General features: G+C 40.6%; 1 protein-coding gene across 1 annotated transcript in view; it reads right to left on the reverse strand.

Moving 5' to 3' along the window:
• AK5 (adenylate kinase 5) overlaps window positions 1-22,906 on the reverse strand; it is a 150,829-nt gene that overhangs the window by 114,927 nt on the left and 12,996 nt on the right. The window contains exon 6 of the mRNA XM_073357295.1: window positions 4,714-4,905. Within this exon, the coding sequence (XP_073213396.1) occupies window positions 4,714-4,905 (192 nt within the window). The remainder of the gene's footprint in view (window positions 1-4,713; window positions 4,906-22,906) is intronic.

Here is a 22,906-nt window from a genome sequence, read left to right on the forward strand (position 1 = left end):
GCTGCAGACCAGCCAGGATAAGAGCTGAGTGGGCAGCTGTGGGGAGCCATGGACTCTCCACCTGCCCTGGGCAGGGGGCTGCTCTCGGTGGGCCCATCGCATAATGGGCAGGTGGACGGACTGCTGCGCTCACCACAGCTGTTATGATGTCCCCTCTCAATCTTCTCTTTTTTCAGACTAAACAGACCTTTCATCATTTTTGTTGCTCTTCTTTGGGAGTTCTCTAATTTGTCCACATCTTTCCTGAAATGTGGCATCCAGAACTGGACATAATACTCCAGTTGAGGCCTAATCAGTGTGGAGTAGAGTGGAAGAATTACTTCTCTTGTCTTGCTTACAACATTCCTGCTAATACATCCCAGAATTAAGTTTGCTTTTTTTTAAAAAACAGTGTTACACTGTTGACACATATTTAGCTTGTGATCCACTCTGACTCCCAGATCTTTTTCTGCAGTACTCCTTCCTAGGCAGTTATTTCCCATTTTGTATGTGTGCAATTGATTATTTCTTCTTAAGTGGATACTTTGCATTTGTCCTTATTGAATTTCATCCTATTTACTTCAGACCATTTCTCCAGTTTGTCTGGATCCATTTTAATTTTGATCCTATCCTCCAAAGCACTTGCAATCCTTCCCAGCTCGGTATCATCCACAAACTTTTTAAGTGTACTCTCTACGCCATTATTTAAATCATTCATGAAGATATTGACCAAAACCGGACCCAGAACTGATTCCTCCAGGACCCCACTTGATATGCCCTTCCAGCTTGACTGTGAACCACTGATAAGTACTCTCTAGGGATGGTTTTCCAATCAGTTATGCACCCACCTTATAGTCGCTCCATCTAGGTTGTATTTCCCTAGTTTGTGAGAAGGTCATGTGAGACAGTATCACAAGCCTTACTATAGTCAAGATATACCACATCTACCACTATCTACAGGGCTTGTTACTCTGTCAAAGAAAGCTATTAGGTTGGGTTGACATGATTTATTTTTGACAAATCCATGCTGACTGTAACTTATCACCTTATTATCTTTTAGGTATTTGCAAACTGATTGCTTAATTATTTGCTCCATTATCTTTCCAGGTACAGAAGTTAAACTGACTGGTCTGTAATTCCCCAGGTTGTTCTTATTTCCCTTTTTATAGTTGGGCATTATATTTGCCCTTTTCCAGTCCTCTGGAATCTCTTCCTTCTTCCATGACTTTTCGAAGATGATCACTAATGGCTCAGATCTCTCCTCAGTCAGCTCCTTGAGTATTCTGGGATATATTTCATCAGGCCCTGGTGACTTGAATTCATCTAATTTGTCTAAGTAATTTTTAAATTGTTCTTTCTCTATTTTAACCTCTGATCCTACCTAATTTTCACTGGCATTCAATATGTTTGACATCCAGTTGCTACTAACCTTTTGGTGAAAACTGAAACAAAAACGTCATTTGGCACTTCTGCCATTTCCACATTTTCTGTTATTGTTTTTCTCCCCTCATTGAGGAATGGGCCTATCCTGTCTAGGGTGATGAACTGTCCTGATTTTATAGGGACAGTCCCGATATTTGGGGCTTTTTTTTATATGGGCTCCTATTACCCCCGACCCGATTTTTCATACTTTCTCTCTGGTCACCCTAACCCTGTCCTTGGTCTTCGTCTTGTTTCTAATTTTTTTGTAAAATGTTTTATTGTTACCACTTATGTCTCTAGCTTGTTTAATTTCATTTTGTGCCTTGTCCTTTTATAATTTTTCTACATATTTGTTTATATTGTTTATATTCATTCTTTTTAATTTGACCTAGTTTCCACTTTTTGTAGGACTCTTCTGAGTTTCAGCTCATTGAAGATCTCCTGGTTAAGCCAGGTTGTCTCTTGCCATACTTCCTATCCTTCCTATGCAGTGGGATTTTTGCTATTGTGCCCTTAATAATGTCTCTTTGAAAACCTGTCAACTCTCTTGAACTGTTTCCCCCTTGGAGTTGCTTCCCATGTGATCTTATGTACCAACTCCCTGAGTTTGCTAAAGTTTGCCTTCTTGAAATCCATTATCTTTACTGTGCTGTTTTCCCTCCTACCATGCCTTCTACCATTTCATGATCACTTTCACTCGAGCTGCCTTCCATTTTCAAATTCTCAGCCAGTTCCTCCCTATCTGTCAAAATCAAATCTAGAACAGCCTTTCCCCTAGTAGCTTTCTCCACCTTCTGAAATAAAAAATGGTCTCAAATACGTCTTTTTATTTTTAATCCAGTCTTTTTATTTACTTATCATTGTTGTTGTTTTATTATTTTCTCTGGAGTCTGATGATGATGAATTATGAGCTCTATACCTTGACCAAAAAATTTGGACCTTGACAAAAAAAATTTACTATCCTTGTCATACCATGTCTAGTTTTCAATTTAAGGACATTTTTGACATTCATGAATCTGATGAGCACATAGTATTAAAAAGACTTCATCATATTTGTAATGACAGGAAAAATTATCTGTATGATTTACAGAACTTTCCAAAGGAGACTGTACATGATACATTATATAATGCCAGTTTTTCTCTTAAGGGTCAATCTTCCAAACACTTACTATCAGGCAGAGCTCATAATTCATCATTCGTAATTTAACCACTCTGAGTATTTGCATTGATTTCACTGGGACCACTCATAGCAGGAAGCACTCAGGGTGAAATCCTGACCCCATTGAAGTCAATGGGGGACTTGCCACGCTCATCAGTGGGGCCAGGATTTCACCCTAAACTAGCTAGCGCTGGCTAAACCTGTTAGCGTTTGCAGGACTAAGTCCTAAGAGAGAAATACACAGAACAATGATTAGTCTAACTGCACTATCTAGATTCCTTACCTACAGCAGTGAATTACTATTTACAACTGGACTATGAAAGATGTCAAATACAACCAAAGATAAATGAGTTGGAGAGATACACTTGTCCATATTTTATAAAGTGCTCCTTCAAGTGTATTGTGAATTCTCAGCTGTAGATTCTAAAACCAGATGAGCCTCTCTGCTTATTCTGTACTTTTCCTGAAGTTTTTTTTAAGTATCCTTTTATAGTAATTAGAGGTATTCATCTTAAAGCTCATCTGTTTTCACACCCAGGATCTGCATTGTTATTCAATTCCTCCATTAGAACTACTGACATTTCACCAAGCAAAAAATAAATTAATCATCCCCTTATTAAAGCTGTCATAATCTATCTAACTTGTGGTGATACAGGTGATAAGCTTGGGGTAATCACTGAAATATGTTTGCAATACTTTATAACCCTGCTTGCACTAATTAAACCTTCTGGCTGCACTTATGTATACAACTTGTTTAGTGTGCAAAGATGGATTCTCTTTTCCAACATATTGCAGAGATCACTATTCATACTGATTTGCAAAAAGGACCAATTTATACCAGACCTTCCTGGTCTCCAAAGTTTTAAAAAATATCATTTATATAACACCATAAATGTATGTGTACATTATAAACAGGATGTGACTTGTCTGAAGAGCTTACACTTTAATGCCAAATCCTCTACTGATGTAAATTAATATTGCTCATTGAATTCAGAAGATCTATGCTGGTTTACTCTAGCTGAGGATATAGCCCCACAATCAATAGAATCAAATATGATTTCTCTGATATTTTCAAGACAAAGAATCCCAAAGGTGTTTGCAATGCATGACACTGTAACCTTGAAACAGTAATTAAAGCTTCATTGTTTTTTGTTTTTGTTTCCTTGGATGAAATTCAAGGCCCTAAGAACAATTTCTGCCCTGAGTGAAGAGTTGAAGTGGGGCTTAAGTGGTCACTTGCTGTCTGCACTGGGTTGAATTTCACTCCAAACGCATTAATGCTCTTTAGAGAAATTATGCTCCACAGCAGCTATATAATTTCTGTTTGGGTTTACACTGCTATGCAGTCTACATCAAATTAAGGGTGTGTCTACACTTTAAACTGGGGGTTAATTTCTAGCTTGAGACATACCCATGCTAGCTCTGATTGAGCTACTGTGCTAAAAATAGTATCCCTGCCTGGGCGTGAGTGGCAGGAGATGCTAGTTGCTTTATGTACATCTCTGACAGTACCTACTTATGGTGACTAAGCCTCTCCTGCCATTTGTGCTGCCATGGCTCCATTCTAATTTTAACATGCTCACTCAGAGCTACTGCAGGTACGTCTCCTTGAGTTACACCGACAGCTCAAAGTGCAGGTAGATCCTTAAAGTATAAATTTCATAACTGCGTTACCGAGAGACTATCTGAAATCTAGTTCCTCACTTTCTCACCCCCAAAATCCAGAAATGGAACAGATGACTAATTGACATCACAATTGTAGAGCTGGGAAAATTGTTCCAGTCCTTGCATGCATGGCAAACATTCTTTTGATATGCTCTTTAAACAGATTACCCTTTGACTTCCATATGATCTCTTTAGTATAGGAAGTGAAAAATATTTGTGTTAACATGGAGTTGTGAATAAAAATTATGTAAAGTTCATGCATGAGATAATACAGTACATCTGCATTCCACAGCTACAAAGATACAAGCCAAACTTTGCCTTCAATAACTGCAGTGCGGTTCCACAAGTGTAATAATCAGAGCAAAATTTGACTCAGACTCACTATTATAAAGCAAAGAGAATGCAACGTACCAGGTCTAAGCTCCTGAGTTCAGCTACTGCCATACATTCATTTATCAGGTTCATATATTGATGGCTAAATGACTTACTGTGATGATTAGCCCCTTTTCCTGGAAATATTTGACCAGTGGAACAGCATTCTGCTTGAAATTAATTAGTCGTCTTTGAGTGGCTTTGAGGTTATCATCAGGTCTCCCTTGCTGTTCCGCACGTTTCAATAACCTTTCTTTCAGCCGCTGATTGGAACAGGCCAGAAACACCACCAAATCTGGAGTGCAGATCTGTAGTGAGGATTATCCAAAAAGACTGTGTTTTAATAAACCATAAACAACAGTAACCTTTTCATGTAAGTCTTAAATATGCTATCCTTGCATATATTAGTTCTGAGCAGCTTGCTGACTTTGACAAACTCAGTAATTCTCAGTTGACTTTGCAGGGTATATATATATAGACATGTATATAGACTCTATATATAGACATGTTTGTCATGTTTTTATTACTAAAAGTTTTCAGTACATTGTAACTAAAATTTAGATCTTAAGAAAAATCAAAATATATAAGTATCCCATATTCCGCAGGAAATCCCTGTGTAGTTTCCAAAAGTAAGTAATTTACTCAATAAGATGGCATTTAAAATACAACAGTCACTATAGAGTTTACTACGGTGCAGAGCCAGAAGACAGGAGACCTGATTTCTGTTCCCAGATCCACTATAAATTTCCTCTGCAACTTCAGAAAATCTTTTATTTTTCCATGGCTCAGTTTCCTTATAGTAAAATGATGATGGTATCATCCAGTTATTCTTGATTCAGAATGTTCTTTTTTTCTCATCTTTTTTTTGTCTGTATGTTAGCACATTTCCATCTCTAGATGTTTCCTAACCCTGACTTGACTATTGCAATCAGTTTTCCCTAAAGCTTTTCCTTTTCCTTAAGTCCTTATGCACTAAAGTTTACAGAGTACAGAATTCTATAGCCAGATGATTCAGCTGCAGCTGGAAGTGAGACCATATCAACCCAATGGTTCCTCAAATTCTGAATTGTCCTTATGATTTTCAAAGCTCTTCATGGACTTTTAGTTACTTTTGTTATCAACTAGAAGTTTCTCAAATGAGAGAGATGCTCACAGAATAAGTAAGACCAGCAGAGTCATGATAGCCATTCATAGAAAAGCTCCTAAAAGTTCTCATGAAACAGGAGTCTTCAGAGCCCACTGTTCATTGCTTTATTCCATATGATAAATACAATGGGGAAAAAATGTCAAAAGCACGTAAGTGGCTTAGATTCTGAATCCTACTGAAAGTTGATGGGACTTAGGCTCCTAAATCACTTAGGTGCTTTTGAAACTGTTACCCAATAGTCTTGATGCCCCTCCAGCCTAAAACACCCATTTCTCCTCAGTCTACTGATTCTCATTGGATTGTGAATCCAAAGCATCATGCTCAGCAACCCTACTTAAGCGGTGCTATTTCACAAGATTGACTGGACCCCGCCTTGATTCAAGCCCTTGTCCAGTTGTTCTGCTCTAGCTATCTTGAACTTTCTCCTCTTTCTGTAACAAAGCAAGTTGCTTCCCTTTAAATCTTACCAAGAAATCTTTTTCTCTTTAGCCTTTCAGAGTGTGTGATGTTCCTAACTGTTAAGAAAGCTGGGTGCAGATCTCCATCTGACTACAGATTACAAAAGGGTTGTGTGCATTCCCACATACATTTATTTCTGATGTCCCTAAAATTCATTGATAAAATTTTAACTTCGCTGTATAGAGTGTGTAAAATATATGATAATATAATAGTTAATGGTCAAGAGTGTAAGGTACATGGATTATTTCCCATCAAGTTACCTATGTATAAATTGACTTTGTCTGCACTATCTAAATAAGGTAATGTTTAATAACATTAAAGGGGTATCATTAAGCATTCACATGCATTTTACTTATTAAAATGTGGACAGGGAATAATTTACATACCTAAAATAACATGTTTATTAGTATAATCATTCATAAGTAAGCTACTGTAGTCATTAGCACTTTATCTATGGTAGCACCTCCCATCTCAGAATTGTGCAGTGGGTAGGCTGACACGTGAATTAGGCTGACACACCCATATGAGGTTCAGTACCGAAGTTCTGTCATTATTTTACAGGTGGGTAATGTGGAGAGGTCAAGAAGCAAATTTTGAAAAGTGCCCTTTAGTTATGCATGCTTCCATTTTTGGGTGTCCAACTGTAAACATCTTTGACCTGTTTTTTCAGGGATGCTGAGCTCCTGCAGCTCTAGCTGAAGTCAATGGAAGCAACAGCAGCTCACCACCAAAAGAATTAAAATTGAGGCACCCAAAATTGATGTAAACATTTCAAAATTTGAGCCCAAATCACTAGCCTATGGTCATCATGCAGCAAGTCAGCAGCACAGAACCTAGGAAGTACAAAAGGGAAAACTTAGACTAGATAATAGGAACATTTTTAGGACTATAATAACAGTAAGAAAGAAGAAAAAAAGTCAAGGGATACTGAGGCATCACCAGCACTAAGTGGACTAAACTAGATGATTAGAAAAGTTTAAAGATAATTAATTCATTCTTTGTGCCATGGGGTTAACAGGTGGGGGATTGGAACCGAATGACTAAATACAGTCAAATCTAATGATTCTTTGGTACAGAGTGATCTCTGTTGAAGTGACAAGAGCTATTCTGAATGCAAATCAATTAGCAATATTAGTTTTGGTCATTTTTAAGAGGAAATCCATTAGCTTATAATGGAATAATTTATATTTATAATTTTAAAACTCTTTGACATAGCTGACTCAGGTAGAAAACTGCCTATCCTTTCTCTAATCCCCTCCCACAAGTCCAAGACAGTACCCCAACTCCAACAAAATAAAATAAAATTCATATTGTTTCAAGCTATTTTAATTGTGTAGTTAACTAGGTTCTTCTGTCCCTTCCACACACCCTATAATCAAAAGCCAAATTAATTGTGACAGCGGAATTCAGCTGCCACATTAGTGGTTTCAAAGAACATCATTACTCCCAGCACATCCTATGAAAAGTTAATTTCTGTGTTGGACTTCTGTGCAACAGCATTCTGGTAAAAGCAGCTATGTTAAATTCAGGTGGTGGTTGTTAAGCAGGGATACGAAGAAGAACCAGAAGTTGTGGGGTTTTAATGGGCATATAGTAGTAAACAAACCCAATTTACAACATGAGATTTACTCACCCTTGGAGTATTTCCTATGTATTTCTAAGTCATGGAACTGTATGGCTATAGAATGTATGGTGGAAAGGTAGTATCACCTGGTGGGGTGAGCATATTAGTTGTACCCAGAACCTCCACTGCTCTAATCCTGGCTCTGCCACCTTTTTGTACTTGCTAACCAACCTTATGCAAGTCACCTAAAACCTGATCCAGTTTCTGCTGAGAATAGCAGAGGGCCAGTATGGACAGAGACAATATAGTATTTTGGACAAGTAAATAAAATTTTGGCTAACTTTTAACTTACACAGCACATCTCCTGATGGCCACCTGTTCTGGCAGAAGTGAAGAAAGGTGGGCAGAAGGCCATAGCCTCCCCATACTGTCACCGGTTTTTCCTCTCTTTTGGTACTCCAATCCACAGCATCCTAATATAGCCTGGGTTTATCAAGGCCTGCAGCTGTTCCAAGGCCTAGCCAATGTCCGCAACTCCATGCTTTCCGCTGCATGAGGCCACCACCAGGGCTGCTCAAGTGCAGTGGCTGCAATAGTCTGCCCTAACCTCATGTACAGCATAAAACCGCACACAGAGTAAGCAACAAGAAAAAGATTCCCCAGGAAACCAATAGGTCCCAAAGAAAAAGAGGGAGAGGGTAGGACTGTGTAGTGGCTTAGAGGGCAAAGCAGGAAGATACCTTCTGCCTGGCACCACCTTTTGTGAGCAGCCTTCCCCCCCATGCTCACTAGTCAATGTCAGTGCTTATAAGAAACACTAGATGGCAACTCTCCTAACAAAGGAGAGCTGCCGTGGGCTGGCAAATTCTGTGGCCCAACCAGACAAACTGGGCTCACTGTGAGGGGCCAGCTCCCTTTAGAGTCAATGGAAAGACATATTCTGGGTCTTAGTTTTCTCTTCCAAGTTTTAAAATGAGGATAAAAAGAGGGTACATCACAGTGAATGCTGTGAGGAAGAATTAATTGTTTGCACATTGCTTTTTAAAATGTAAAGCACTATAAAAGTGTTAAGTATTGTTATTGTTAATGTTTTTTTACTAACAACAGTAATAGTGTAGTAAACTTTATGCTGTTAACACCAGAAACCCAGTAGCTAAAGCTGTTTATCCTAAAGCTTTGGCTTTTATGCTTGGAAACACATATCCACTCAGAGAAAATGTCAGTGCAAATAGTAGTTTAAAATTCTCAACACATGAAGCCTATGGTCAAATCAGCAATTCTCTAAAAGGTTTTTTAAAAGGAAATAGTGATTCAAGGTTATAATAGATGTTAACATGTGTGGTGGGACTACAAAATAGATTCTAATTTTTGTGACAGCTCCATTAATACCCCTTATCGGTAGAGTACAAATGTTCAATCAGAAAGCAGTTGAAAAACTGTGCTACAAAATTATGTTAATTAGCATTTCGCCTTGGTATTTGGATGCAAGAAGTGTATTGCTCACAAAAAGATAACATCTCTCTTACATGCAGATACAATTTTTATGGGAAAAGTGCAAAACGCTCCAAATATTAGTGATGACTGCATCTCTTTTCTTCATGAAGCCCTGTGTTTCCTGTTTACCACTTAACCTCAGCCACAGCTATATCTTCAAGAGTATGCATCAGCTATGGCTTCAAGGATGTACATATGAAGAAGGGATGTGACAAATTGCTGTGGACAAAGAGATGTGTGGGAATAATTCACTGATGATAGATATAGGTCCATTACATAAAAATTAGTATGGAAAATATTTTTGCAACAAAAGTTTTTTTCAAAAGTAGTTATAATTTAGTTGAAAATCAGCCTGCTCTTAAGATGCACTCAGAAGTACATTGCTTTGAATTTCCTAACTAGGGGACAGATTGTATTCTGAGGATTAGCATGCAGAAGTGATCCTCCGCATGCAGATCTCTCCAGCCCTGCACAGAAAGAAAAATCCATCATTTCCATACCAGTGCTTCCCCTAATACTCTTCTTTTGGGACTCAAGGATAGCTTTCTGTAGATCCAGCAATCTGTGCACAGGCAAGGAGCAGGAGGGATGCAGATACAGTCAGGAACCCATTGTTCTTGTCATCTTATAGCTTTACACTCACTACCCATCTTTAAAAGTCATAGGTGAGTAGATACCGACTGTCTGGTTCCCAGGAATGGGACCCAGAGGCAGTAGGAAGGCAGAGGGCTTTCATATGGTCAGTCCTGTGTCCCTTGGGGAACTGCCAGGGTTGTGAGCCACACCCCATTTCCCATCATAGGGAGATAAGACCCACTCTCCATTCCTCTGAGGAATACAAAGGAAATCCCAGAAGGGAACTATGGCTGAAAAGACTAAATACGTTTTCTGTTTCCTATTTTAATAGATTCATAGATCCTGAGGCCAGAAGGGAACCACTGTGATCATCTAGTCTGATCTCCTGTATAGCACAAGCCATAGAACTTCCCTAAAATAATTCCTAGGGCATATCTTTCAGAAAAACATCCAGACTTGATTTAAAAAATGTCAGTGAGGGAATCCAACATGACTCTTGGTATATTGTTCCACTGGTTAATTGGTCTCACTGTTAAAAATTCACACCTTATTTCTAGTTTAGTTTCAGCTTCCAACCGTTTGAGTGTGTTACATTTTTCTCTGCTAGATTGAAGAGCCCATTATTAAACATTTGTTCCACATGTAGGTAATATGTAATCAAGTCACCCCTTCATCTTCTCTTTTGTTAAGCTAAATAGACTGTGCTCCTTGAGTCTATTGCTGAGGCATGTTTTCTAATCCTTTAATCATTCTCATGGCTCTTCTCCGAACCCTCTCCAATTTATCAACATCCTGCACCTCTCTCCCATGAAGCTGAAAAAAATATACAAAATGTCTTGGCTCCCAAAGCAGCTGGCACAGTAAAAAGAAAAACTTAAAAGACTGAAGAAAATGTATTTAAAAACTTAGGCAAAAACTTATGCAAAACACGGGGGGAGAGGGAGGGCAGGTTTAATTTATTACAAGGAGGACGCGAAGAATTAACCTCTTAAAGTATTTCCAGAGTTTAACAAATGCTGTTATGTTTGCAAAGCCTTATGCTTCCAGTGGATTTATGCTCCATGATACGTGCCTAGACTGTGCACCGAGGTAGTAAAGATCCAGACTGATTCGGTGCTTGCAAATTATCCTTTCTACATTTGTTCTTAAAATTAAGGACTATCCATATAAAAAGGACATACATATTTTATGTACACAGATAACTAATGTAAGAGTAATTAAGCACTGGAACAAATTACCTAGGGAGGTTGTGGAATCTCCATCATTGGAGGTTTTTAAATACAGGTTAGACAAACGCCTGTCAGGAATTGTCTAGATAATACTTAGTCCTGCCTGAGTGCAGAGGACTGGACTAGATGACCTATCAAGGTTCTTCCAGTCCTACATTTCTATGATTATTTCTATGTTACACACGTATATAACTGTAGCATATGAAAGGGGCCATACTAATTCATACATGACTCAGTACATGAACTGTTAAGACCAATATGTAAAACACATGCTACCTGTATAGTTTTCGTATATGTCATATATTTGTATTCCATGCTTTCTCTTATGCAGGTTTGGAAGGGTACGGGGAAAGGCATCTTACTCATCTGAGGCCTGATCCAAAGCCTTTTAAAGTCAATGGAAAGACTCCATTGATCTGAATGGGTGCTGGATCAGGCAGGGAGTAACTAGAATCACAATGCTTGAATTCTCTGAACTCAAGGGTGGAAGGAATTGTTAAAGGATGAAACTGTGAGAATTTGCATGTATTTTCCTTTGGTAGATGATAGGAACGAGAAGAGATTGCCTATGTTCATAGTAATTTTCTCATAAATATTACCCAAATCTAAAACCTATAGGCCATTTTCTTTACTTGAGATCCAATCCCTTTGCACTGCACCAGAGGGCCACGTTCTGGCCATATATGTCCAGCAGAGAGTTCCCCTGCTATAGGGGAGCTCCCACTAGCATAAAGTTGGTAGAGGTGGTTCCTGTGCCAGCTGCTCCTGTCCCTGGTGTAGGTGAAGTGTCTAGGGAAGGTGAGGCATGTTGAGATGGGATGTGGCTGTTGTAGGGTAGAATTCCACTACACCTTTCCTCCATTGATGTAGAATCCATTGGAGGCACCATGCCAGTGGTGCAAATTAGAACAATCAGGCGTTCTTCTAAATCTTACTGGCATAGACTGGTGCTCATGGTCAGGGAGCTGGGAATTGCATCCCCAACCCCCACTGAGTGGAGCTCAGCAGAGGAGAAAATCTGGCCATGTGTAGGCATTAGGTATTCTACTATGGGTGACTTGCTTGTTGAGTTTTAAACTAGGCAAAGAACATACAGCTTCAACTCTAAATACAACAGGTGGGTGCAGAATGGTGCCAGTCCTCTTATCTTTTATAATAAATTTTTCTGGTGAGCAAATCCAATTCTTTTTTCAGTACAAGTCTCCTCCTACTTAGACCAGTGTAAATTGGGAGTAAATCTATTGAAGTCAAGGGTATTACTGGAATAAAGCCAGCGTAAATGACAGAGAGGCTTTATAATCTCTAGGGGTACTTTTCATGTCTCCTCTTATTAGTCAGATTGCAATAGTTGCTAGTTGGAAAATTAGATGATTAAACTCTTTTTTCCTCATAGACCAAAAATATATATATCTCACTAATTTGCTTCATTTCTTAATTCCTGGTACATTCTACTGGATACTCATGAGAAAACTTAATTGATAGTTCATGCACACTCATCATTAGATCAATAGTGCATTTAATTCTAATTATACTAATAAAGGTTACTATAAAGTTACTTTATGTCCATTGTGCTGTTACTCCCCATGATAATTACTGATCTGCTGTGTATAATCCCATCTCTGCCGGGTTATTAGACTATTTGCATAATTTTTCTTTTTTGTTTTAGGAAAACAAAAATGTGTTTCCAATTATGCCAAATGATGCATGCTGCTGGAAGGGGGTATGCTGCTAATTTACTTCAGTCTTTCATAACATAGGTGCTACATGGGTAACACAATTGTTTCTCAAACATTCATATAGGTATTTATTCTGATTAGGCCTGGACTGAGAGGTGGGGCAATTGCCTAGTGGGTTAGATCTTCACACCAGCTGGGGGGTCTCTTCTCTCTCAGATACATGTGATCTGAGCATGAAATTCATGCCTGTGCGGAGGGAACTTAAGTGGGATTTAAATGGTATATAAACCATGTGCAGGCTCTCTCTGTGCATATAAATATCATCCTGGATACACTGACTGGGAGCTCAGTTACTTATGACTCTGAAGCAGCCAGCAGGGGCTCAGTAACAAGTGCCAACAGCATTACCTGCTAGTTGGCCTTTCTCCCTGCAGATCAGTATCCCAAACATATAGTCAGCAGCTCTGCCTTTTGCTCTTCCCTCAGTGTAACTCTCACTCCTGGGCAGCAGGCACCTCAAGGCGGCTAACGAGAACACACAGGCAGTGTGTTAGGGAGCAAGGGTTACTGATCATGCAGACCAAGTTTACTCTTCTGTCCAGCTAGACTTTGTCCAGCTAGGCAGGGCTCTTATGCCTTTAGTCAAGTATTAGTCCATTAGGAAACGGTATTTTGGGGCTTGAGCAGCCGGGACAAAGGATACAATGGTAGGGCCAAGAGGAGATAAACAGTTGAATTTGTGGGGGGTAGTGAGCTATTTGAGATGGAGTTTTAGGAATGGGGAAAAACAGGAGAGGAGCGGCAAGAGGAGGAAGATATATAGATTTTTGAGAGGGAAGAGGTAGATTTACTTTCTGGGCAATGGATTTATTTTAGGGGTGATAGATTTGTTTTGCAGAGAAGAGAATCTGTCTCATAACACGATGTGGGTAGTGGTGGGTGTGTAGCTGTTGGAATGAACCAAAATGCACCAAACGCAGGAGGAGTCACTTTCATCATAGATAAATAACAGCATGGCTGAATTCAAGAGAGCTTCTGTTGTTCTGAAGAACAAAATTTTCACCATCCCTCCCCTTTTACTAAGTACTTGCCTTTTGTCATTGAGATTGAAATTCACCCGTCAGTGGATGGTCATAAAATATCTGTGATATAGTGGACTTGTAATTGTTCTGCTCTGCAAATCCCAGCACAGAGAACACAACCAGTGGCCATAAATACCAGCGGGGGGCTGTATAAGGGTTGCAGCCACTATTCCCGTCCAATGGTTTGAGTAACAGACCTAGAGCACCTGTAGTGCTGCCCTGAGCCTGCTCATGGGGAGAACTGAATTCTCGTCCTATACAAGTTCCTACAGTGTTCTCTGCACAAAACCTGTTTCCCTCCAGCATTGTGGAGGGAGCATGGACTCCTCCCTGGGAAAACTGTGTTTGGGAATTAACAGGTTAACCTAATTCATACAAAATGGTTCTCTATAAATTAAGAAAAACAAAAGGCTTCCAATCTTCCGGTTTGCAAAGCACATGTAGAAATGAATGTACATGTTCTCAGAGGCATCTTTAAAAGAACAATATATATATTTGATTGAAATTTAACCTCCTCAAATTAATCCATATTATCTGGCTCACACAACACAATTAAAAATACTTATTCTTTACAACATAATCCTTTTATTTTAACATGGAATTAAACTCTACACTCTTCATTAACATATCTATTAATTGCAATATCTACCCTACATTTCATTTCATTATTGATATATCTACCTGTTAATAAATTCTAGTCAAACTTTGGATGGATTTACTCCTGCTGAGATTAAAAAAAACCTGCTGAACACAGAAGGAAAGAGTGACATATGAGTGAATGAAAATGGAATAAGAGTAATTGAAATTAACTGGAAAATATTGTAATTCTAAACTGTGGTTTTCCTGGGAAGGAAAGACCTACTGTCACCTCAGGGACTGGATGAGAAGGTCAAGCTGCAGTTTCTTCTTCGGCTATTTGAGTTCAACTCACCAATCAGAGCCATCGCATTATGGTGTCACTGGAGCTGAAGATACTTAACATGCATGAGCATGCTGCTCCTGTAGGTGACTCGCTGGATTTCAAGCTGACAGGTTAATACTAAGTAAATTGCTTTCACCTCAGCATTTTCCAAAATACGCTTGGAATTTAAAGAACTTTCCAATATTTGCCAATCTAAAGGAAAGTGGAATGCCTGCTTTTAGGTTACTTGTTTCTTGAGGCTCAAAGAAAGGACAAACCAGAATTAAATCAGCAGTACTGACAGCCTCAAGCATTCAAAAATAATGAACAAATCTCCAAAAAAAAATCATGAACAAATTTGGGGTTCTTTTTATTTGCTTTTTGGTTCATGTTTTCAAGCTTTTCTCCATGACCAGGAGGGCTAGAAACTTATTTTCATTTAAAACGGCAGCTGAGATTCTCATGTAATCCCATGATTCGAGGAGCTGGAATTTTAAGAATAAGCAGTAATATCACAAATCAAGTTGGCAACACTCATGAAATAGGAAATGGGAGAATCAAAACTGGGCAAGAATCCAAGGCCTTCCTGTGAGAAAAGCTACCTGGGTTAGGATGTGAGATGTTCAGTCACGAGGCGGAGTTAAAGCGGAGAAATACATGCTGTATTTTGGACATAGGCAAGTGGCTCTAAGGAAAACTGTGACTCCGAGTATTCAGAGTCTGATTTTGACACCATACTAGTTTATATCCGTAATAAAATCATTTTAATTAATGGAATTACACCAAGTGGTCATGGCTGCTATTGGGTGCTGAGCACTTTTGCTGCTCAGATACCATGGTGACACGAGCCTCAGTATTACCAAAATTAGAAAAACTAGAAGCCAGTTTATTATTCTAACTAATCCAGTATCTACAGAGGGAGCTGAGACATTTCTGCATAGTCATATGGAGGTTTTGTAGACCAAGAAAATAAAATTGCGCTTCAGTTCTAATTTGAAGAGTCATCTGTTCCTCTGGGCTTTAAGGTGTAAATATGGATGCCATGCAGGGAGGGCTAGCATGACTAGAGATTATTGTTTGGAGGATTGTCTCTCTTCCCCTTGATTTGTAGATCTGAAGTGATACAGAAATAATAGCCACTGGGTAAGGAGACCAAAGCCCTGAGGTAAGTGGGATACCGGGAGGAAGCACGAGCAGGAGCAAGCGAGAGGGCAGGGCTCCTGCCTCATACTGAGAAAGAGGGACGATCTGCGAGTTATCTCAAGTGCCTATACGCAAATGCAAGAAGCCTGGGAAACAAGCAGGGAGAACTGGAAGTCCTGGCACAGTCAAGGAATTATGATGTGATTGGAATAACAGAGACTTGGTGGGATAACTCACATGACTAGAGTACTGTCATGGATGGATATAAACTGTTCAGGAAGGACAGGCAGGGCAGAAAAGATGGGAGAGTTGCACTGTATGTAAGGGAGCAGCAGTATGACTGCTCAGAGCTGAAGTATGAAACTGCAGAAAAACCTGAGTGTCTCTGGATTAAGTTTAGAAGTGTGAGCAACAAGGGTGATGTCGTGGTGGGAGTCTGCTATAGACCACCGGACCAGGGGGATGAGGTGGATGAGGCTTTCTTCCGGCAACTCGCGGAAGCTACTAGATCGCACGCCCTGGTTCTCATGGGAGACTTCAATCACCCTGATATCTGCTGGGAGAGCAATACAGCGGTGCACAGACAATCCAGGAAGTTTTTGGAAAGGGTAGGGGACAATTTCCTGGTGCAAGTGCTGGAGGAACCAACTAGGGGCAGAGCTCTTCTTGACCTGCTGCTCACAAACCGGGAAGAATTAGTAGGGGAAGCTAAAGTGGATGGGAACCTGGGAGGCAGTGACCATGAGATGGTCGAGTTCAGGATCCTGACACAGGGAAGAAAGGGGAGCAGCAGAATACGGACCCTGGACTTCAGAAAAGCAGACTTTGACTCCCTCAGGGAACTGATGGGCAGGATCTCCTGGGAGAATAACATGAAGGGGAAAGGAGTCCAGGAGAGCTGGCTGTATTTTAAAGAATCCTTATTGAGGTTACAGGGACAAACCATCCCAATGTGTAGAAAGAATAGTAAATATGGCAGGCGACCAGCTTGGCTTCACAGTGAAATCCTTGCTGATCTTGAACACAAAAAAGAAGCTTACAAGAAGTGGAAGATTGGACAAATGACCAGGGAAGAGTATAAAAATATTGCTCGAGAATGCAGGAGTGAAACCAGGAAGGCCAAATCACACCTGGAGTTGCAGCTAGCAAGAGATGTTAAGAGTAAGAAGAAGGGTTTCTTCAGGTATGTTAGCAACAAGAAGAAAGTCAAGGGAAGTGTGGGCCCCTTACTGAATGAGGGAGGCAACCAAGTGACAGAGGATGTGGAAAAAGCTAATGTACTCAATGCTTTTTTTGCCTCTGTCTTCACGAACAAGGTCACCTCCCAGACTACTGCAGTGGGCAGCACAGCATGGGGAGGAGGTGACCAGCCCTCTGTGGAGAAAGAAGTGGTTCGGGACTATTTAGAAAAGCTGGACGAGTACAAGTCCATGGGGCCGGATGCACTGCATCCGAGAGTGCTAAAGGAGTTGGTGGATGTGATTGCAGAGCCATTGGCCATTATCTTTGAAAACTCATGGTGATCCGGGGAAGTCCCAGACGACTGGAAAAAGACTAATGTAGTGCCCATCTTGGAAAAAGGGAAGAAGGAGGATCTTAGGAACTACAGGCCAGTCAGCCTCACCTCAGTCCCTGGAAAAATCATGGAGCAGGTCCTCAAGGAATCAATTCTGAAGCACTTAGAGGAGAGGAAAGTGATCAGGAACAGTCAGCATGGATTCACCAAGGGCAAGTCATGCCTGACTAATCTAATTGCCTTCTATGACGAGATAACTGGCTCTGTGGATGAGGGGAAAGCTGTGGACATGTTGTTCCTTGACTTTAGCAAAGATTTTGACACGGTCTCCCACAGTATTCTTGCCAGCAAGTTAAAGTAGTATGGGCTGGATGAATGGACTATAAGGTGGATAGAAAGTTGGCTAGATTGTCGGGCTCAACGGGTAGTGATCAATGGCTCCATGTCTAGTTGGCAGCCGGTATCAAGTGGAGTGCCCCAAGGGTCGGTCCTCAGGCCGTTTTTGTTCAATATCTTCATAAATGATCTGGAGGATGGTGTGGATTGCACCCTCAGCAAGTTTGCAGATGACACTAAACTGGGAGGAGAGGTAGATACGCTGGAGGGTAGGGATAGGATACAGAGGAACCTGGACAAATAAGAGGATTGGGCCAAAAGAAATCTGATGAAGTTCAACAAGGACAAGTGCAGAGTCCTGCACTTAGGATGGAAGAATCCCATGCACCGCTACAGACTAGGGACCGAATGGCTCGGCAGCAGTTCTGCAGAAAAGGACCTAGGAGATACAGTGGACGAGAAGCTGAATATGAGTTAACAGTGTGCCATTGTTGCCAAGAAGGCCAATGGTATTTGGGATGTATACGTAGGGGCATTGCCAGCAGATCGAGGGACGTGATTGTTCCCCTCTATTCGACATTGGTGAGGCCTCATCTGGAGTACTGTGTCCAGTTTTGGGCCCCACACTACAAGAAGGACATGGAAAAACTGGAAAGAGTCCAGCGGAGGGCAACAAAAATGATTAGGGGACTGGAACACATGACTTATGAGGAGAGGCTGAGGGAACTGGGATTGTTTAGTCTGCGGAAGAGAAGATGAGGGGGGATTTGATAGCTGCTTTCAACTACCTGAAAGGGGGTTCCAAAGAGGATGGCTCTAGACTGTTCTCAGTGGTAGCAGATGACAGAACAAAGAGTAATGGTCTCAAGTTGCAGTGGGGGAGGTTTAGATTGGATATTAGGAAAAACTTTTTCACTAGGAGGGTGGTGAAACAATGGAATGCGTTACCTAGGGAGGTGGTGGAATCTCCTTCCTTAGATATTTTTAAGGTCAGGCTTGACAAAGCCCTGACTGGGATGATTTAGTTGGGGATTGGCCTGCTTTGAGTAGGGTGTTGGACTAGATGACCTCCTGAGGTTCCTTCCAGCCCTGATATTCTATGATTCTATGGGTACTCTGAAGATGCCCATTTCCTAGAGGCATTCTGACTAGCTGAGATGCACTGTGTTTTTGATATAATTCTACATAGTACTACTTTAGGAACATTGTAGCTGTGCGGCACAAACAAGCTGATGGTGGAAACATAACTGGAAGATACTATAATCTCTAAACTATTCCTATGTTCAGGAATATTAGCATTAATAGGGTTTGTTTGGCTCAACTATATTTTGTCCTAGCAAAAAGGGAGCATGTGAAGTTCAGTGAATCAAGCTTTTGGATTAGCCGAAGTGGCAAGAAGAAATGTGTTGAAGTTAGTAGGAGGAAATACATCAGAAGTTTAACTAGAATTCACTATCAATGGGATATTTTAACATAAAAAGTCCATGCAAGAGCAGACATTGTAGTTAATGCTCATACTATAGCATTTTGTAATTTCTTGATTAAGTAAAGAAAAGATTTAAGCCCAAAGAATGCTAACTCTTCATAATTGAGCCATGTGAGCTGGAAAACCAAATAAGTTTAATTTTTAATTAAATACACATAATTTTAATATCAGATATTATGTTAAAGATGCTTCTGAGGATACATGCACTTATTTAACTAATTTCTACATGTGCTTGCAAACAAAAATGGTAGAATGCTTTCCCTACTCTTAGCCTTTGTATTTTATTGGTATGGTGAGCATTTCTGACAATTAGCCATTAGCTTGTCCTTGTAATTGCTGGGCACAAGTCCTTCATTAATGACTTGCATAATGGAGTAGAGTGTAAGCATAGAAAATTTGTGGATGACAGCAACTAGAAGGGGTTGCATGCATTTTGGAGGACAGCATTAGAATTCAAAACGACCTTGAGAAATTGGAGAATTGGTCTGAAATCAATAACATGAAATTCAGTGAAGACGAGTGCAGACTACTACACTCAGGAAGGAAAAAGCAAATGCACAAATACAAACCGGAGAATAACTGGCTAGGTAGCAGTACAGCTGGACCGTGATCAGTTGTTCTCCATGTCCACTGAAGGTACGACAAGAAGTAATTGGCTTAATCTGCAGCAAAGGAGATTGAGGCAGGGGTGAATGTGGGCCGGTATGGGTCGGTACGGCATACCGGTAAGAAATAGCCACCGGTACCGGCCCAAATGCAGCTGACATTAAAGCGCTGCTGCGGCAGCACTTTAACATCACTGCCCCTTCCCCCACTGTTGGTGGCCCTGACGGTAGGGATCCTACTGGCAGAGCCACCGATGGTGGGGGGGAGGATGTAAAAGGGGCAGCCCGGCAATTTAAAAGGGCCTGGGGCTCCCGGCCACCACTGCTGCTACCACGGCAGCAGCCAGAGCCCCAGGCCCTTTTAAAATCACTGCTGGAGCCCCGGGCAACCCAGGCCAGGCAGCGCAGATGGGCTGGCTGGGGGAGGCTAACCCCCAGCCCCGCCCCTTCTGCCCAAGGCCGCACCCCTTCCAGGGACCTGGAGCTGGGCCCCCGTACCAATAAGTCTTCTGTGTTACTTTCACCCCTGGATTTAGGTTAGATATTAAGATAAACTATCTAACTAAGCATTGGAATAGGATTCCAAAGGAGGTTGTGGAATCTCCATCATTGGAGGTTTTTAAGAACAGGTTGGAAAAAACACCTGTCAGCATTGGCCTAGGTACATTTGATCCTGCCTCAGTGTAGTTGGCTAGACTACATGACCACTCTTCCAGCCCTACATTTCTACGATTCTGTAGTGACATTTATACCCTAACACTGCATAGAGGTTAAGTAAATCTCTTTCATTCACGGAACTCTGTAGAGTTGGCGTGTGTATGGCAGATTTCCTCTCTTTGGTCACTATTCTAGCCCATAGCCTAGCAGCCAGTGCCCTTACACACACCCATATGGAAGTTTTGGAGCACTGGATCTTGATAAGAAGACCTCTCCTGGCCCACCTCCAGCCTGCAACCAATAACATTCTCCACAGTAGCCTATTCAGAGCCAGTGCAGAGCCTGCCTCTCTGGTGTATCGTAGGTACAGAGGCCCCTTATGCGGGCACTCTATTAAGACATCTTCCTCAGCCTCACTGCCCCACATCTCACAGGCAGAGCAAAGAAAGGGTTCAAATGGCACAGAGCACCTATGCAGGCCCTCTCAGTTTGCCTCTGATGCCAAAAGACCCAATATTGCAAAAATGTTTAATTGAATTAAACAAGGCTGTTTGTTTTTGAAACCTGCCCAGCTTATTGCTCTGTATCCCACCCTCTCCACATCAACTTAATCTCTCTTCCTGCTTTACCCATTCTCTCCAGTTTCCTTTATTTGTATCAATCTCCAATTCCACATAATTTAACCATTTACCCTTTTGCAAAGTCTCCTTGTTCATTCTCTCCTATTTGATCTGATATTATTATGTATGTTCTTGCAATATAATTAGGTCTGTGTAAACAGTGTCAAAAGGAGGGGACTCCAGTGAAAATGCTGCTTTACAAGTGAACACTCCTTTGGTAATTACAAACTTTTACAGGCTGGTACATATCCATCCCCAGCATTCTACAGATTATAACAAATGACAAGGGATGAATTTATTACAACACTATGTTCCCACTTCTCATTGTTGTCCCTCCCCCAAATCCATATGTTATCTATTTCAAGGGATCCTAGAGGGTCATCTATACATCCACTGTACTGTGGCATGTTCTGCATATCCCAATACAAACTCACAATATTTATTATTAATTTCACAGCACCCAGAAGTGTGCAAAGTGCCTTATAGAATAAATAACAAGACACAGCCACTGTTCTAAAGAGTTTAGTCTTGTAATTTTAAATTCAGTGTGATGAATGCTGTTGCCAAACTATAAGGTGGAGATGGGATGAGAAAGAGAAATGGTTGTTTAAAAGATCACCTGTTGTGAGCATGTGTACATCTTGATGGTTCAATTAAATTTAACCTTTTAAAATTTGATTGTAATAACCTAGATGGTGCACCCCTTACTCACACTGGTGGGCACTTACTCCCATGCATAGTCTGATTGACTTCAGAGGAACTGAAGTCAATTGTGTGGTATTCACCAACTGTAGGTATTCACCAACATGGATAAGGGGTACATACTCCAGCCTAATATTTGATTATTTTCATTACTGGGGATTTCACCATTTCCCTTACATTTTCTATTTCCTAATAGATCTTCTAATTAAGAAGTGTCATCTTATCTAATCAAAATGCCCCTTGCTGCAGCTTCAACTCATTATTTCTCATCTTTTCACTTTTGGCTAATGAGAACAATTTTTCCCTTTCCTTATAAATTATGAATAGCTTCTACACACAGCCATTAAGAAAGCTTAAACATTTATAAGTTGTAGAAAACACGAGTCATGTTTTTAAATTGCAGTCTTATACAAATTACTGTGAAGCATTCAGTAGTTTGTACTTAACAATTCCACTGCACTTTCTACCTAAGGATCTCTAAACACTTTATAAACATTATCAATTTTAGCCTGAAGACTATGCCATCCCTTCAGTTATTATCCTCATGCTACAGAAGAGGGGTCTGAGTCACAGAGAGGGTAAGTGGCTTACTGAAGTTTATCACACAGAAAGTCTGTGGTAGAGCCCAAGTTAGCATTTGTCATCATCCCCCTCTGTTTCCCTAGTCTCCTAGGATCAATGAGAGCTAACAATGTTGCCAGAAGGGTATTTTTAACACATATTAGAGGAACTTTGACAGGACAATTGAATTTTAAAAAAAGCAAATAAGATATATTTGAACACAGCAAAAGAAGAGTTCACAAATGAGCTTTTACCTCTTCCTGCTCCCTTGCTGTGCAGATGGATTTACTTTTCAGTGGCTACCCTCATCACCCCCTCAGGCTTGACAGAGGCATAGTGGTATTAGTCACAACATCTTTAAGAGTGAAATGCACCCCTGCGTAAGGGCTTATAGGCCAAGTGCTGGTCCTATGTACATGGGTTAATTTCACTGTAGGATAGTTGTTGGGGTATGAAGAACCCGTGCAGTGTAGTTCCTGCCTATTCCTCCACTCCCATCTCTTTTCATTCTTCCCTTGCCAACAACAGAATCAAACAACAAAGTCATAGAACCAA

This window comes from Lepidochelys kempii, chromosome 8 (genome assembly GCF_965140265.1).
Source record: "Lepidochelys kempii isolate rLepKem1 chromosome 8, rLepKem1.hap2, whole genome shotgun sequence".
NCBI classification, from domain to species: domain Eukaryota; kingdom Metazoa; phylum Chordata; order Testudines; family Cheloniidae; genus Lepidochelys; species Lepidochelys kempii.